We start from the raw sequence: 17,061 nt of genomic DNA, 5'->3' as shown, positions 1-17,061 counted from the left end.
GAGGGACTATGACAGCTGCTCTCATTGGAGTCATTGCTTAGCCAGCTGGGACTTGGAGCACCCGATGGACCAGACAGAGCCCCCCAAAAGAGGAAATGGGGAGACACGGCGCTGACGCTAACGGTAGTGGCAGACAGATGGAATTCTCGTCATGGTGCGGAGTATTTGCGACACTTGCATAAACTGGAGGAGCAAACTCTGCGGAGTGGATCCCCGAATCCTTATAAAGAAAGAGATAAAAAGGATAATTGAATCAATATTGGAGCGTAATGGAGTGATAGCGGGAGCGTAAGTTGAAGAGTGCTGGAGGGATCGAGATGCGGCGTGACAGATCACATTGCAGTTGGCAGTTGCTGACTGCTCCCCACTCGACCATCTAAAGACGCCTCAATTTTCAGACTCATCCCATTACGGCAATAATTGAAGATTTTTGGCTCGAGTCCAAAAAGATCAGTAGTTCGAGTACTATAGGAAACAATTCGCACTCAAGATATCGACAGCTAATACTGACTTCAGAGACAGAGTACCGGTGAGGGAGGCGGACAGTACAAACAAACAAATACAGTCAGCCTCTAGTCTGCTGTCTGGGCTGGTTGCCTAAAGCCTGGAGCGAACCTTAGGATTGCCGCCATTGGAGCTCATGTAATCAAGACAGCGAATAGGAACCAATAAACAGGGATTGGCCTGGATTCCTGCAAAAATGAAATGGCGTACAGTACTGATTGCTCAAAGGGGCAAGACAATGAAGACTCGACCCGATGCGCTGGCGAGAACAGGCCCCTTCCCTGCAGCGATCATTTGGAAGCCATTGATCTGTCTCTCTAACCATGAGATTGGTCCCCAGAGTTATATTTTTTCTGGCCCCGTCGACACATCGTACGACTCGATCATTTAATGGTCTCTTTGACTCCAGCTCTTCACAGTGCAGTCAGTGCAGTCGTGACTATGACATTAAATTGTTGTTTCATCGGCTAAACTGGCATTGGTATACGAGTCGTTCACTGCATTATTCTGCAGCTCGACCTGGTGTACCGTATAGTTCTCGGAAGATACGAGATGGTATAAGCTGTACGCGTCGAAGGATCGTCTAGTGCCGCTAGTTTCCTGTACCTCTTTTAGAGTCTCGAGCCTCTCCAAGAGGGGAATTCATAAGTGGTGACAAAGCAGTAGAGCCGGTTCTAAACTTGCAAGTCATACGCTCCTTGGACCAATAGCCTGTGAACGAGCCTTCAGCTACTTTGAAGTCCGTTGTCAGCCTCAATGTTGTGGCAATTGCCGAGCCACAGGACTTGGGCCATACTCTATCTACGAGAAAGAAAACCTCGTCTTGTTTAAGTAAAAATGGGTATATGCACATGGAACCCGCCTCCCTTCCCTCTCCAGGATCTGCCACCCAAGTCCACTGTCCCAGAGACATGCAATAGAGAAAGGATCAGAAAAGCAAAAGGATCAGAAAGCGACAACCCAAACGCCACAATATGCTTTTGCTGCGTGTATTTAATGATGTCATGTCCAACTGACCGTCTGCGCTGAGTTTACATTCAGCACAGATCCATGCAAGGAACGAATTGTGGAGCCTGCTAATTACGGGCGACGCAGGAGGCCGGAGAAAAATTCCAAGCAGAATGCGTAACGAGCCAAGTACGCATTGATGATTGACGGGAAAATCAGGATGCAAGATGTGGGTGGGAGAACGATGCAGCTCTGGGGGGTTCCGTTCCAACAGCTGCATCTCAGGATAGATGCATGTAAGGGGTAGTAGCATCAAGCGGGCGATATGCCCACCCACAATGTTTATCGACGCTTTGGCCGAATGAAGGGGTCAGCGTCTTTCTTCTTCCGCATGGGCTGGAGCGGTCGAACTCCGTTTCCTGGCCGTTGTTGCGGTGGACGAGGAGGAAGCTATGGGAAAGCGGTACATTAGCATGGCCCGATCTGTAACCTGGTGTATTAGTTGCTAAACATACACTTGCAGGACTTAGGCCTGTCTGTGGGCCGCCAGTTATTTTACTGTCAGTTAGCGGAGCATACGCTGGCCCGTCACGTGAGGGCTTCATCAGATTCTGAGTATGCGTCAGTTAGATCTGATGGAGTTTGGGGTAATGGTGTATGGACTCACCTCTTTGCTTGGAGGAGGAACATCCGCATCGACTCTCCGCCGCTGGGTCTTCGGACCGCTTGGTGCATTCGGCGGCGCACCTTGACTACCCTTGCTCGTTCGAGGGGCCTTGGAAGCATCAGAAGAGGGCGAGTCGGTACGTTTGCGCTTGCTAGGGGCGTCGGAGCCCTGGGTTTTCGGCTTGTCCATGGACACAGAAATAACAGGCACCTTTGGGTCATGACCACCGAGTTGTCTAAGCCTTTGCTTTTCCGCGCGCTGCTTCTGATTCCTGGAATGGTGGAGCTCCTCCCGCGAAATCTTCATTCTCTCTTGCTTCGACAACACTTTGGTAGAGCGACAAGTCTGTGAGGTATGGCCAAACTGTCCACATACTGTACAACGCTCTGCGGTACAGTTGAATTTTGTATGACCAACTTCTCCACATCTGAAGCAGTTACCACGAGCTATTTCTTTCGAATCCTCGTTGTCACAGTTAGGAGTCATATGGGCAAAGCTACCGCAAATGCCACAGTTGCGTGTCTCGTCCAAGCCATTACCGCCACCAGACGGTCCTTCAGGTTTTGTAAGTGGCGGCGTGTCCTTCCCTGACGCACCTGCAGAGACAGGCGACTCCGACGGAAGATTCTCAAGAGACACCGAAGGCGGTCGAGAAACAGACGAAGCAGAAGGAGGCCTTGACGGTGCTGGGGAATCTGACGCATCGGCTTCAGCCATCTCAACGTTTTTGTAACCGGTGAACTGAGGCTTCTCAAGGAGTTTCAGGATGTCACCATCGGTATAGACATTCCTCTGACGAGCATCCGTGACTAGACTGCGCCAGAATTCGCCCTGAACCAGCGACTGCGAGTTACCAAGAACCCAGAGGGAAGATTTTGCGCGGGTTAGACCGACGTTCATACGACGGATATCGGACAAGAAACCGATTCCTTTGTTCGAGGCCCGGACGCAAGAAAAGATGATGACTTCGGCTTCTCTACCCTGGAAGGCATCCGTAGTGTTGAAGTCGATCATGTTGAAGATAGCATTCCCGTACTTGCTAGCGAATTGGGTTTTCAGCTCCCTCAGCTGTCCTTTATACGGCGTGATGATACCAATTTTGCCGCTAAAGTCATATTCCTTAAAATCCACTAGTAGGCGCTCGTAGAGCTGCATCGCAACTTTCAATTCTGCAAAGTTCACCAATGAGTGACCTTTCGGCGCGCTCTGATGAAGACCCTGCACGTCGAAGAATCGATACGGGCTGAGGAGCTCGCTTTGATGCCATGGGCGAGTACGCAGCCGAGCCATATCAGGACCATCTTGTAGCCTGCCGTCATAAAATGCTGTACGCGGGAACATACTGATCGCTGGATGCATACGATATTGAATATCCAGCAAATGGACGTCGTTGGGGTGGTTCGCTTGCATGCGGACGAACAAACTCTGCTCATACTGGTACTTCGATGCAACCTTGGATAGAACCGTAGGTGGCAATTGTTTGGGGTCTCCGACGAGAATACATTTGGAGCATCCGTACTTCAGAGGGATGAGAGCGCTAAGTTCAATCGACTGGGCTGCCTCATCAATCACAACAGTCTCGAATTCAATGCTCAAGTTTTGGAACATCTCATGCCCGCTACCACTGAGCGTGGCGCAAATGACATGAGCTCCATCAATGATTTCCTGCTGAATCCGTCGGCGATTGAGGTCGGCGTCGCGGGCTGCAGAATGGTTTTTGTCTCTGGCGTTATCAATCTGGTGACTTAATTGCGTCTTTTTCTTCTTGAGCAGATCAAATTCTCGCTGTAACTCTTCGGGGACAGGAAGCCCTTGGGCCCTGCACTGGTCCATTTTCGAGCGCACTTCCTTAAACGCAGTATCTGCAGCCTTGTGCTCCACGTATATTCTCTGTAGGTCCGTTTCGCCAGATTTTTCCCCGGACGTTTGCTTTAATCTAGCATTCACCAGTTCGTCGAGAGTAACGTCCAGGACATTAGTATTGATTGCGTCGCTACGTCCCAGGCGAATGACTGATAGTTTTTCGTGACGACCATGAATCGTCTTGACGCCCTCTTTGAATCGCATGACCAATTCATCCACGGCGGCATTGCTGGGCGCGCACACAAGGAGCTTCTTCGAGGTTGTTGTCCGTGCTCCAGGCCGTGCATTGATTGCCGCTGTTGGGCGTGCTATCGCAATTCCTTGATCCTTTAAGGCATTAGTCAAAAGAGCTCCCACAAGAGCAACAATGGTTTTTGTCTTTCCTGATCCCGGCGGGCCCTGAATCAGGGTAAAAGCATCATTGTCCATAGCAGATTTGATAGCCTTTGCCTGGGCAGGGTTGACATTGTAGTTATCCGCCAGAGGCTTGAGGCTCGCATCCGAGTAGTTAAGAATAGGCGAAGGCTTGGCTCGGACGATCTCCTCGCAGAGGTCGTAATATTGAAGGGCCATAAGAGCACCGAACTCACGCTCAAGCGGCGTGAGCGAAGTTATTTTTGCTCCATAGATTGTTGCACCAGGGCCCAGGGAATTGATGAAAGGACTACCAGGATTAACCCTGTAGGAAACTTCAACCACGCCCTTTTTCTTACTGATATTAGCAACCCTAGCTAAGCAGTGAGGCGCCGATGGGTTCGTTGCAGGGTTGCTTGCTTTAGAAAGCAAAACCAAATCCGCTTCGAAGACACCAGTATCTTTGACGTCCATTCCTACCATATTCGTATTCACTTCCACGAACGCGTCCACAGACAACCGGGTTGCGACTTTGATCTCGAAAGTTTTGAAACCCCCTTCTTCTTTCGAAGCCTGGAAGCCCTGCCAAGCTTCAAGTATTAAGAGGGGCTCAAATGTCCTCTGATACTCGATGGGATCTCGAAAGGAGTTAGAGACAAGACTGTAATCGGTGCGTCCTGAACTCGGAGGGAGATCGCCGGTCGCAAAGAAGTCCCAAGAAAGGAGAGTACGGTGTAAGGAGGAGAGATCCGGAGCTAGTCGAGCACGCATATCCTTTGCAGAACGTACTTGCTTGATCTTTTTAACGGGGCCTTGGATCTTCAATGATTTCTTCTTGCTTTCTTCGTAGGCCTTCACGGCGTCCGGCTTCGAGCTTGCTTTAGGCCCAAAGAGTTCCCTATCTAGTTCGTCCTCGGTCTCTGATTCGGTCTCAGAGCCAGATGATACCATCATGCTATCAGCAGGAGCAGAGTGATCCTTGCCTCTTACCCCAAGTCCAGTAATTGCAGAGCCTTGCATGGCCGTTTGCTCGGCGACGCCTGTTGGAGCGCTCCTCTTCAGACGTGCCAATTCAGCCAAGTCACGCTTCTTCTTGGCTTCTCTTTCCTTCTCGCGCTTTTCTCGGAATGACTGAATAGCTAAACTCGATTTCATCGGCGCCGGAGTTGCAACCGGCTTGGGCGTAACAGAAAGTGGCATGGCAGGCTTTTCCGCCCGTCGTTTCGCCTCGGCTGTTGCAAATCTCTCCTTGCTCAATTCGACAGATCGGGAAAGTTGCAACAGGACATCGTCTGAGACATCGCTTTCGTTAAACTCGTCAGTCGCTCTTGAAGGGCTTGGCGAAGCTGAAGATTCGGCTGGCTTAGCAAATGCCGTGATCATGCTTTGCTTTTTGAGGCTGGCAGTTGACGCAGTCACCACAGGCTTCTTATAGTACGCCTCCAGTGCTCTCACAAGTTCGGCCTTCTCCCGAGGGGTAATGATCGTTTTAACGGTATTGTTGATTGCGACTCCCTCGATGAAGCTCAAAGCATCTTCTTTCAGAGTGGTAACATTGAGTTCGCCCAGGCGACGAAGAATCTTGGACACAAGGCCAACCAATGTTGTTGCAAGATACTCATCTTTGAGTCGAAGCCACTTGGCCATCCCGCTCATCGTCGCTGTCGGGGGCTTAAGGAAGTTTTCTCGAGCAGTGACCTCCTGAGTAGGATCTGCGTCAATAACTGCGCTCAAGAAGACGCCATACTGACTGAACAAGAGATCAGCAAACTGGATACTGTCACGGCAAAACTCCAGCATCACTGCTTTGTCATTACCCCGTCGGTGCCACTCTTCCGTTTCGTAGAATATGGTCGTCAAAGCTTGCCAAAGATATTCCCAGAGCTTTTGAAGAGATAATGTTTCTTTGCGATCCACAAGCTTCCGAGTTCTGAGGATACCGGTCTGAGTATCACAGAGGATATCCACAATATCAGTACCGGTGTGTATCATTCTCGGTGCCGAGGCAAACGTCTTCATATTAGAAATCCGTCGGAAGGACCAGCTGAGCCCGTACAACGTGGTAGTGAAGAAAGACTGCAGCAAGTGGGAGATCGCGTCTCTCCGAGCAGACTGGCCGCTAACATTCTTGATGAGGTCTACAGCAGCTTGATAGGTATTGTGGTCCGCCGCGAAGAGAGTAGACACAAGAGCACTGCCGGTATCCTGGCTCTTAAAAAGTTCATCAAGATGTTCTGGTTTGAAATCGGCCAACCTTTCAATGATCTGGCACGAGATGTGAGTAAGATGACCGTATATAGTGTTAAAATGTGTTTTTTCCGGCTTTGTCCCCTCTTTTAAGGAGAATTTCTCTAGACCGACCAGCGGTAAAATTCCTAGAAGGGCGGATGTCGAAAGAGCTAAATCATCCTCATGAAGGTGTATGATAACGGCATCCCAGATAGAAGACGAATATGTGCTCACACCATGCTGGAGGGAACCATGCTTGAGGATAACTTCATAATCACTCTTCAGAGACTGACACTCAAGAGCTAATGTGTTGCGAATGACATCCATGCAGAGTGATTTTATTGCACGCTGTCGCCCCTGCTCGACATTGAACTGCGGAGGCTTCAGGATTGTGTTAATGTATTCGCTCACAACCCCTAAGGTCTCAGAGAGAACGACACGTGCTACTGATTCTCTTGACGATTCATGGTCGGTAAAACTGCGAAGCGTATGGAGCAGGCTAACCAAACCGACCTCAAAGCAGTGATACCTCGCTAAGTTTGGAAAACGTGTATCCTGCAGTCGATCAATGAGTTGATAGACAAGCGACCTGCATGCTGTAGGTTGATGGGGTCCTTTCAACGACGACATAAACGGGTTGACCCATGAGAGCATATCCTTCATAGCCAATTTCTCATATGCCTGACCTTCGGTAGCTTCCATGAGGAAGGACTCGAGTTGGGGGTTATAGAAAACAACCTCAACGATCGCCTGTGGCGATATTGTTTGCATCGCATCCCAGAAATCTCCAGGAGTCTTCTCTAGAAAGATCTGAATGGTGTTGAGAGTCCACCGCAGACTAACTGTTTGAAACGCAAGATGTTCAACGGACAGGCGACAGGGGTCGATTTCCAAAGCACGTAAGTTGTGTGTTATCTGTTCCTTGTCCAGTCTCTTGGCAATGAACTGCATGCCACGCCAAAGTCGCTGAACTGCAGCTATCTGTACCGGCTGTTGAGATGTTGCCCTTAGTGCATCAAGGAGTCCCTCTTTGATTGCCCAGTCGAACTCCGCCGCAGTAGGAGCTCGCTGGTACCGCATCCAAGAATGAACGGCCCAGTGACTGCGACTATGATTTGTACTAAAGAGAAACCGAGTGACAGCCGGTATGTAATCTGAAACCTTGAGAGTACGTTTTGTCTGAATCAACCTGAAAGGCTCGTCGAAGTGTTCCGTCAACAAATTATCATTGCGCAGCATAGCGTCGCAACTCAGAGTCTCAAAAATAGACAGTAGTGACGCTCGGTCAAGCACATGCAGCCCAATCTGATCCGCTGGTAATGCTCTTAATGTAGTCGTCGCAGTCGCCAGGTTCCTCGTTATTCGTTTAATATCACACTCGTCTAGCATGCGAGAGAACTTTTCGATATCTTCATCGTCGTAGTTCTCCTTGAGTTGTTCCATAAGCCAGATTTTCCCCATATAATATTGTTTGATGCAGAGGTCACACTTCTCCAGCGTGTCGTCTATCTTCTGCCAAATCCACTTTTGTAGCTCCTCGACTTCCTCATTATAAGCTAGGATCCGCATGCAGGATAAGAATTCTTCTCGGCGTTCTTTCGCCTCTGCCACAATCTCAGCGACTTTTCGGCCGGACTCGTGCAATTCGTTCTCATCATCATATCGCGCATGGTCATCGTCATTCTGCCGGGGGCATAGGATGTGGACCTCATCCGGTAACGCGCGAAGCTTCCTAGCAGCAAAAGATCATTTAGCATCAAGGCCGGAACGGAAAGTAACGAAGCCAAAAGGCGGGTACTCGGCCCTTACGCGACAATTTTCATGAACTCCATGACTATCCACTAATAAACCTGAAGTAATATGTTCCATAAGCGGGCAAAAAGGGTTCACAGCACATTCCTCTTTGTGGAAGTGAGATACGAGGCGCGAAAATCAATTATAGTAACAACCCAAGAACATGGTTGTTTTTACTGTTGAAAGCAGCTTAGATGACCATCGTAGCTTATGGAAACTGAGCTTTTCGAGGTTGTTGCGATAAGACGCGCGCCCTCTGTAGGTTGGGAGTACGCCGCGGCGTGATGAAACCGATCCAGAGGCGAAGCGAGAATCCCTAGCGGATCATGAGACCCGGAGTGGTATACCTCTGAAGTGAGATGAGAGATCTCGAGAATCAAGTTCCGGTAGTTGACTGAAGAAAATAATTATTGGCAAACCAGCCAATTTACTGCCGGACCTTGATGGGGCGGTCAGACACGCTAGAAGGCACTTTACGCGCAGACGCGGCTTAAAACAGGAAACTATTAAAATCGCCGTCACAAAAAGGCTAAGCAGGGATTTAAAAGGCACAAGGTTTATAAAATGGTCGCCAACAGTTACAAGTGGCTTGTAGAATTGGCAGAGTACATTAACGTCAATAAACGTCTTTCTCACATGTGGCCTCTCTTGTCCAAGCCTGACTCCGACGTAACCAGACTCGCTATCGATCAAAAATTATGTATAAGAAAGAAAGATTATGAAGCGTAGCTGCAACAGGAGCTGAAGGCAGGGATGCGTTCGCAAAAGTGCTTTTTGTACAGTGGAAGAAGGTAGAGGAAAAGTTAAGGAATGCTGTATGCCGCAACATAGGCAAAGGGCAGGGACAAGGATGAATGTTGGAAAACGCGGGATGGAAATAATAGGCATAAGAAAAAAGTAAAGTTGCACCCAACCGCCCATATGTGTATACCGAACGCCTTCTATCGGGGAATCGACAAATGGTGCGACAAGCAAAGAAGCAGAAGACTACTCGTCAAACGAAGATAAGAAACAGATCAGAACGCAGTGGCAAAAAAAAGCCGACATGGAGCCGTCAAACATGATGTGAGTAAATGGAGGAGTTAAGATTGGGTTGGGGCGCAAAATGATGGAGGATCAGTTCGATTTGAGCGGGCTATGAGGACTTTGCGGCCGGTGAGCACCTGTAGTCAGGGACGATTCCACGCGCGTTAACGTGTTGGCGGAGGCGAAGCCATCGACTGCTTCGAAGCTCTGTCGGGCTCTATCGAATGAATGTCGTGTCCGATCAGCTGAGGATCGTACGTAGTCGACTGCCTGCGGTTGTGGATGCCGGGTGGTGTCAATACTAGAAGCATACGTGGTTCCGTTACTACCATTCTGGCCGCGCGGATTATGCGTACGAACCGTCGGGGCAACGGATTCCGCATAAATCTGCTGATCATCTGAAAAGGGATTATGCCTCGTACCAGAATCGACCGGCTTCCCCAAGTCAGAGGACGCCGCAGAATCATTTGCAGAGCCAGCTGCCTTCGGTACAAACGTCTCATACTGATCGAGGTATTTGAATTCGCCTTGAGTTATTTGCTCACGGATGATGTCGACGTCCAAGGGGAAGAACACCTTTTGGACGGACTTGACCACGAACCGAGGGAGAAGGCATATCGTGACCGTCAAGAGGAGGACCACCCAGAAAGAAAGTGTGCCATATGTCTGAGCGGCAGATTTGTAGAACTGCGCTGACGCTTGGACAGACGAGTAGACTCCAGTCCAAAAGAAGATAAGCAAACAACTGATTGCGTTGATAAGCACCGTCAGCCAATCCCACCTATAGCTGTTCATAAGGATGTAGGTGTTGCTGGCAATGACGGCACAAGAAGCAACAAGGATGCCCATCCGGTTGCGATCACTGACATCTTTCCCATTCTCAGTGACGAAATTCGCAGGCTCATACAGAAGGTATGGCATATAGAAGCATATCACGGATTGATAAAAGCCGTCAGCCATGTGCAGCCTGCATCAATTAGCTCAGTAATCCAAACGAACAAGTAGGGGCAAAAACACACCAGAACTTCGTCTGAGACCACTCCAGTCTTTCGATGCCCCTCATATACAGCTGAGGAACGGCGAGCGACACTTTGTCATCGACATCCTGATCGAAAATACCCATTAAGATGACGGGTAATGAAGTAAACGCAAGATTGACCAAAATGATATAAGTGTAGTCGAACAGGTATGAGCCATCAAAGTCGTTGTAGATCGAATACCAGAAGAGCGCGAAGGTCCAAACCAAGTTCTTCGAAAATCGTCAGCTTAATACTTCGAGAAGTATGCCAGGGAACGTACCTTGTAAAAGAAGTTGGCAGTCGTTTCTCCCAGGCGTCGGTAGGAATACCGTCCATGAACAAGAATAAGACGCTGGAGGAATCGAAATTGCCCTATGGCGTAATCTGCCGACATAGCGGCTTGTCTGCCCTCTTCGCCAATAATACCAACTCCGACATCAGCGGCCTGAATCATGGCAACATCATTAGCTCCATCACCAATGGAAAGTGCCATGATGTTGAGCCCGTCCTTCACAAGTTTCACGACAGCTGCCTTCTGAGCAGGACTAACTCGACAGCACAATACAGATTTGCATTGCTTGCAAAGAAGGAGGAATCGTTGCTTCATCTCGTCTGAGAGCATTAGCTTAAGGGTTTCTCCATCAATAACGACAGCATGGGTTGGTTCAGGTGGCTTGTGATTTCGTCGTGCCTCAATAAGCTCTTCATCAGACCCCGTCAGCTGGAATTTGCGGAGATGTTCGTCTAATTCCCGGGATGCCTGATGCCGTTGGTCTCCGGGAATGTTGAAGACAATCAGCTCCATCTCATTGGTCAAGAGGTTGCAAGAGAATCCAATGTTGATGGCAGTCTCGACCTTATCGCCAGTGAGAACCCATAATTTAATTCCTGCTCTGGCCAGCAGCGATATAGTATCGGGTACACCATCCTGCAGCTTATCCTCAATAGCAGTGCCTCCAATAAGCATGAGATCCTGTTCAATAGCGCTTGCAACGTTTTCAAGTTTCTCTTCACGGTCTGTGAGCGCAGCTGCAGCTATGTCGTGTTCCTTGCTCCATGCCCGATATTCCTCTTCGGAGAGTTTGCGGTCTGCAACACAAAGCGTTCGTAAGCCCTCACGCGCAAAAGTCTCCAAATGCTGCGCTGTTTTTTTCCGAAGTTCCTGTTGCTTCCCTGGCGCAAGACGCGAATAAATGATACTATCTGCACCTTTGCAGAATAGTCTTATGCTGCGATCAGGCATGCGGACAATCGCACTCATTCGCTTTCTGGTTGAATTGAACTCTAGAGTGTTCAGAACAGTGTACGTTCGCTCCTCGCCCATGACATTCACAATGAGGTCATCATTGGACCGTCCAAGCAACGTGAAGCCACAGTCACGCGCTGTGCCAACAAGAGCAGCCTCATCCGGTGACTGCGCTCGAAATTCAATTTGCGGAGGATCTCCCGGAGTATGCTCGGTTATGACCGAATGACACACCGCAAGTGCAAGCATGAAATGTTCTGTAGCCTGTTTTTGAGCTTCGCCGGACTGGCCACCCATATCTGCAACGTAATCAGGTGATATGAAAGTAAGGTTTTCATCACGAAGATATGGGTTATCGTGCATTTGTCGGAGCATCTTTATCATCCTAGTTGTATCCACCGCTATCTTTTCTCGAGCTCGTGCAGCTTCAGCATCGGCGTCGCCTCCTTCTCGCCTAACGAGACCGACCTGAGCTTCGGTAAATGCTTCACCGTATGAGACTCCATTTACTGTGCATTTCTTGAAGTCCATGACATTTTGAGTCAACGTGCCAGTCTTGTCGGAAAATATGTACTCGATCTGCCCCACATCATCGGATATGTTCCAGGACTTCGGTATGCAAGAAATACCAAGCTTGTCGTAGTACATGAAAACGTCACTGTGGATGAAAATAGCCTGGGCTGTGCGAACGATTTCGAGCGAGATGTAGAGCGAGATCGGTACCAAGTTTTGGAACAAGATCAGAGCAACCCAGAAAGTGATAATACCGGTCACTGCAGGGGTGCTGCCATATGGGGTTTCGAAATAGTTAAGAGACCCTTTATCTGAAGCCCATGCCACACCATTGACGATGCCGGAAATAAGGCACATGAAGAATAAGAGAATGAAGTTGTAGATAACGTTCCAGTTGAGATCCTTGGCGAGCTGAGGACGTTTGCTAGGCGTTTCACCTGAGTTGAGCATGATCTTTGTCTCAACGCCGGTAAAGATAACAACACCCAGAACCCACTCTGTATTACGGAGAGAGCAGCCACGTAGGAGCAGATTGTTGATCGTGATCGGCTCCACCATCTCCTTTCGAGGTGCTTCGGGATAATCAGGGTCGCGTTGATCCCAGCGCACGGCACCGTTGTATGCGTACAGATTGGGATGAGGAGCTTCGCTCTCAATGATGAACTCTGACCGCTCGCAGTCGCGCGCATGGCGGACTTTTCGACCGCAATGGAGTGCTTGTCGGACTTTGAGATTCGTTTCGCCATCAAGACTCTTGGTTTCCACGTAGCACGCACCATCCGGGTCGGACGTTGACAGCACCACAATGTCCGCAGGGATGGGGTCGCCATTGTACAATCGGACAAAGTCACCAACCTGAAGGCTTTTCCAGTAATCACGTTTGAACCGCGCAGTCCCAACTATTTGCTTGGACATATCGACCACGCTGCCAGCTTTCCTCTGAGCCCCTACCGAGATATCTGACGGGGCCACGCTAGCACGACGAGCCGCTTTATCAGGGTGTAAATGCTGGTTTGTTTCTGAGCTTGATAATGGCCAATCTGAACGAGCATCAGGCATCGGGGAAGAAACAGGAGTCATTTGTATAGCTTCCTCCTCTCCACGATCGCCATGTTCCGAGTCCATAGATGCTCTGGGAGAGACGGTGGTTAAGAATGAAGCACGCCGTTCCGCAAATGCGGATTCGTTGTGATTCTTGTTCTTCGAGAACCAGACCCTGAGCTTCCGGTATGTCCAAATGGTTCCCCGAGTGCAAGATTTCTTGAAGCGTCGCCACAAAGAAACGCTGTCTTCGGTGGAGTTCACGTTGTGCCAATCAACTAACCGATATACAGGTGAGTTGTTTAATTCCGTGTCGAGCACCGTCCGACGCCAGTCTTCAATGGCATCTTTTATGGCCGTAACGACAATGATGACAATTAGAGGCACCGTGTTGAGGGCAGGATTGTCGACACCGAATATAGAGAAGAACTAGCGGTCCATCAGTATTGGCTTAACTCGCAGCTAAAGCTATTAAGAGGAGAGAGCGGGGCGGCTTACACCCAAGATAATGATGAAAAGGAAATAAACGTTGGCGATGTTTTGAAACTGAAACCACAAGTTCTTGGGCACGAAGGTGATAGGCGTATACTTTGCAGTGCGGACCTTATTTCGGGGATAGTTCGCCAGAGGATGGCCATCCTCGTCCCTTTCGGACTCAGGGAGCGGGATGTTGACATAGACCTTTCTGTTTCCTTCGCTTGGGCTTACTGGTGATGATGGGCCCGCCGCCGAATGGGCCGAAGTAGACTTTCGCTTCTCATCTCTGTTCTCCATGCGCTTGTGGAAGCGGTCCATAATAGAAACGCGTTTCCGCATACCTCCGGCAGTGGAGGCTCGATGAGTCGCCCATCGTTGGCGGTTGGTCGGCGTTGAGATGTTGCTGTCCGTCTGTTGGATTGGAGGTGGCGGAGGTTCGAGCCTATTCGGGTGGAGGCTATCTGAAGCCATCGTGGGTTAAGACTTGTTCGTAGAGACGTCAAGGCGCGAAATCAAGAGATGCAAGATATTAAGGAGCCTCCGCTCCGACGAGCCGAACCCGGCAACGCAGCCAGTATGCCGGCGTACTCGTTATCAGTATGGCGCGACAAACGGTAAGGCGGGAGAGTATAAATTGTAATCCGCAGAGGCGCGGCCAACGAATGTCAAGATCGGATAGAGGTCGAGACGAGCCGGAGACGTTCGGTAGACACAACACAGGGGAAAGGCGGCTGGAATGAGAAAGTGAGGAACGAATGAGATAAATCAAACACCATGAGCCATGAATATGCTAAATGAAAGATATATTAAGGCAGGGGTATCGAGAGGAATAACCCTCATGCAGTTGGGAGAGCTGGAGGGGAAAGTGAAAGATTGAGGAGAGCAATTAGTAGAGGACAGTGAGCATTTCTGAAGCGCAGGCGCAGGCTGACATGCACTCTTCGAAGGCGCGGGAACGTGTACATTATTACTGAATTACCAGACAATACCCAGTCTGGGCGGCACAATTCTTTGGTCAGCACCGTTGTATTACTGTCACTTTCTTGCATAAAGATTATCATCCCCATCCTCCGCAATTTATATAATTTAATTAATCGCGAGAAGTTTTGATCTCAGTTTTTGCACTACACTTCTCAGTGTGACTGTAGAGTTTGAAACTGAAGACCGGCAATGGTCTACGGAGGACACTCTAGTAATCTGGCTGAACCCGGTCGCTGACACTAATCAGACATTGGGCTATACAAAGTTCGAGTCTCACCTTGGAGCTGCATGAGGGTTCATCATCCATCATCCACCACCATCCATCCTCTTCCGGTAATTTTTGTGTATCATTCATACCATTAATACATACCACAGGCTGGATCTTCCACGAGGCCCAGCCTCATCCGAGCCGGCAGTGGTAATGACAAGATATGTAAGGCTACGCGAAAACTTGAAAAAGGTGGCAATCGCCCGGCGGGCATTATTGTTCGCATCGGAACCGAAAGCTCGGTACAAATTGGTACAAACGGAGGCGACTGCCATGGACGTAGATGAAGGAATTATTCAGCAACGGTTCATGATCCGAGCTACCCAGGTGAGGTACTCCGTACGCTATTCCGGAATTCGGCCTCTTAATACTCGGTCGAACCAAAGATCTGAACCACTTGCTCCATAGAGTATCGCCATCGACCGCATTTCGTGTTTTGTCGAGCTCAAAACATTGACACTAGGACCAGCCATAACCTACCGATCCCACTTTGGGAACCGTTGTCTATCGCTATTTACGCGTGGTGAATAAAATACGAGGTTGCCGGCAATCGAACCCATCCTGGGAGTCTTCAGGCTGAAACTGACTAGACTTGTCCATAGTAAGATAAGCCATCGTGTATGGTCCGCTGAGACATTCGATTATTTGCAGCGGACAACTATTCGATCGCACAGTCAGTCGGGCAGGTTGTAGCCTTCGAGTATATCTTTCTGAAGCGCATCCCCCTAATACCTCAAGTTTCAACGTTCGGCGAGAGGAGGATTCTGGGGAATTATACGAGCTTTGAACGAACAAAAAGGCGCTCGAAAGGGGTCCCAGCCGGAACCCAGCTCTTGCTTGACAGCCCATTCCGGCGCCTTGCCTTCTACGGTTTAGTGGTTCTGGATCCATCGCTTCTAGAGGTTCTACGTAGTACCACTACTAGTAGTCCGTCATGCCTCATTATATAATATCGTACTTGTCTCGCGGGACTTCCCCCGTTACCGAGATTTGGGGTCTGAAGTACATCCTGCTTTTCTCCATATTCACTTCTAGAGTCACGGACTTATTTTGGTCTATCCATTCTATGATTCAAAGTGTCCAAAGTCTTTTGTATTAATTTATTTCGAGCGTGGATCCGCCTGACTGTACGTGCACAGACCAGGTTTCCCAATTACGTATAGCGTGGCTCCATTTAACGCGTACTCCTAGCACATCATGATTTTACCCTGGCTCACGAAGGCCGGTGTCGAATCGAAGACTTGTCTTTCTGAAACCAACTGCGCCGTCAGCACAACACTGCCTCGTCTCGTAAGCGAAACGGCCTCCTCGACAGCCTACCGGGGTGTCTTGTGGCCACAGCATGTTTTCAAAGGAGCTTCAGATATTCGTTCGTAATTAGGACAGCGCTATTAATCACTTTGTCTGTTAACCATTCAAGAGACCCAGAGAGACGGGGCAAGAACTAACCTCAGAGTATGGTGGAGATAAGAACTCTTAAAGGATCGACGTAAAAGAGGGGCCGACGCCAAGTTCCCGCGAGGCTGTTCCCAATCAGGGGGAGTCGAGATGGTTCCCGCGATCTTAGGCAATTGCCCTGCTACGTCTGCATCTACGGATAGACAAATTCATATTGTCTGGCAGCTTACAAGTGCCAGAACAATCACAGTTGGCTGAAAGTTAAAATACATGGATCTGGTAAGCGCCCATCTGCTCCTTTCCTGACGGCGCAACATACAGACGCAAGCGATCCCGCCGCCAACAAGAAGTATATATTTAGCCATTGTAAGACGACAAAGAAAGGGCAACCCGCTCCCTCGCGCATACCTCACGGATTGCTGCATTGCGCATCTGATGCAGAGTGGCCCATCAGAAGTACAGTATATTACAGAGACTTTTAAGGTTTCAGATTGATGTCTGCAAATGGAGCCCATCATTATCTATTTACTGTACAGTATGCTTCGCTCACGCATTTAGTTGAAAAGCGAGTCAGTGACGAATAAAGCCTATATCCAATTTTCATTAAGCTATGGATCTTTCACCAATGTCTTATATACATAGTCAAAATGCAATTTGGAGAGATTTGATTTGATTTGATTTGATTTTATTATTTAACGTCACTCGGCGGATCACGGGGCCCACGTGATCTGCG

General features: G+C 49.2%; 3 protein-coding genes across 3 annotated transcripts; all 3 read right to left on the bottom strand.

The window, feature by feature from the left end:
* Positions 1-1,794: 1,794 nt before the first annotated feature.
* BDW70DRAFT_163710 (putative tRNA-splicing endonuclease) lies at positions 1,795-8,397 on the bottom strand (the record flags this gene model as incomplete). The annotated part of the gene is made up of 4 exons (XM_073741347.1): positions 1,795-1,902; positions 1,968-2,063; positions 2,120-8,297; positions 8,375-8,397. The coding sequence occupies 4 exons, from the start codon at positions 8,395-8,397 to the stop codon at positions 1,795-1,797; spliced, it is 6,405 nt and encodes a 2,134-aa protein (XP_073592041.1).
* A 980-nt stretch (positions 8,398-9,377) lies between these two features.
* On the bottom strand, positions 9,378-14,334 carry BDW70DRAFT_113972 (uncharacterized protein). The gene is made up of 4 exons (XM_073734605.1): positions 13,703-14,334; positions 10,685-13,633; positions 10,405-10,634; positions 9,378-10,352 (listed from the first exon to the last, which is right to left on the bottom strand). Exons 1-4 carry the CDS (start codon positions 14,150-14,152, stop codon positions 9,476-9,478), a joined length of 4,506 nt encoding a protein of 1,501 aa, XP_073592040.1. The 5' UTR covers positions 14,153-14,334; the 3' UTR covers positions 9,378-9,475.
* Positions 14,335-15,912: 1,578 nt separating this feature from the next.
* Positions 15,913-16,777, bottom strand: BDW70DRAFT_143659 (uncharacterized protein). The gene is made up of 2 exons (XM_073738133.1): positions 16,122-16,777; positions 15,913-16,057 (listed from the first exon to the last, which is right to left on the bottom strand). The coding sequence occupies exon 1, from the start codon at positions 16,751-16,753 to the stop codon at positions 16,538-16,540; it is 216 nt and encodes a 71-aa protein (XP_073592039.1). The 5' UTR covers positions 16,754-16,777; the 3' UTR covers positions 15,913-16,057; positions 16,122-16,537.
* Positions 16,778-17,061: the final 284 nt, after the last annotated feature.

The sequence above is a fragment of the Aspergillus foveolatus genome (assembly GCF_047715535.1).
Source record: "Aspergillus foveolatus strain CBS 279.81 unplaced genomic scaffold BDW70scaffold_77, whole genome shotgun sequence".
Lineage (NCBI taxonomy): Eukaryota > Fungi > Ascomycota > Eurotiomycetes > Eurotiales > Aspergillaceae > Aspergillus > Aspergillus foveolatus.
The sequence above is the reverse complement of the archived record's forward strand: the minus strand, read 5'-3'. Positions and strand labels throughout refer to the sequence as shown.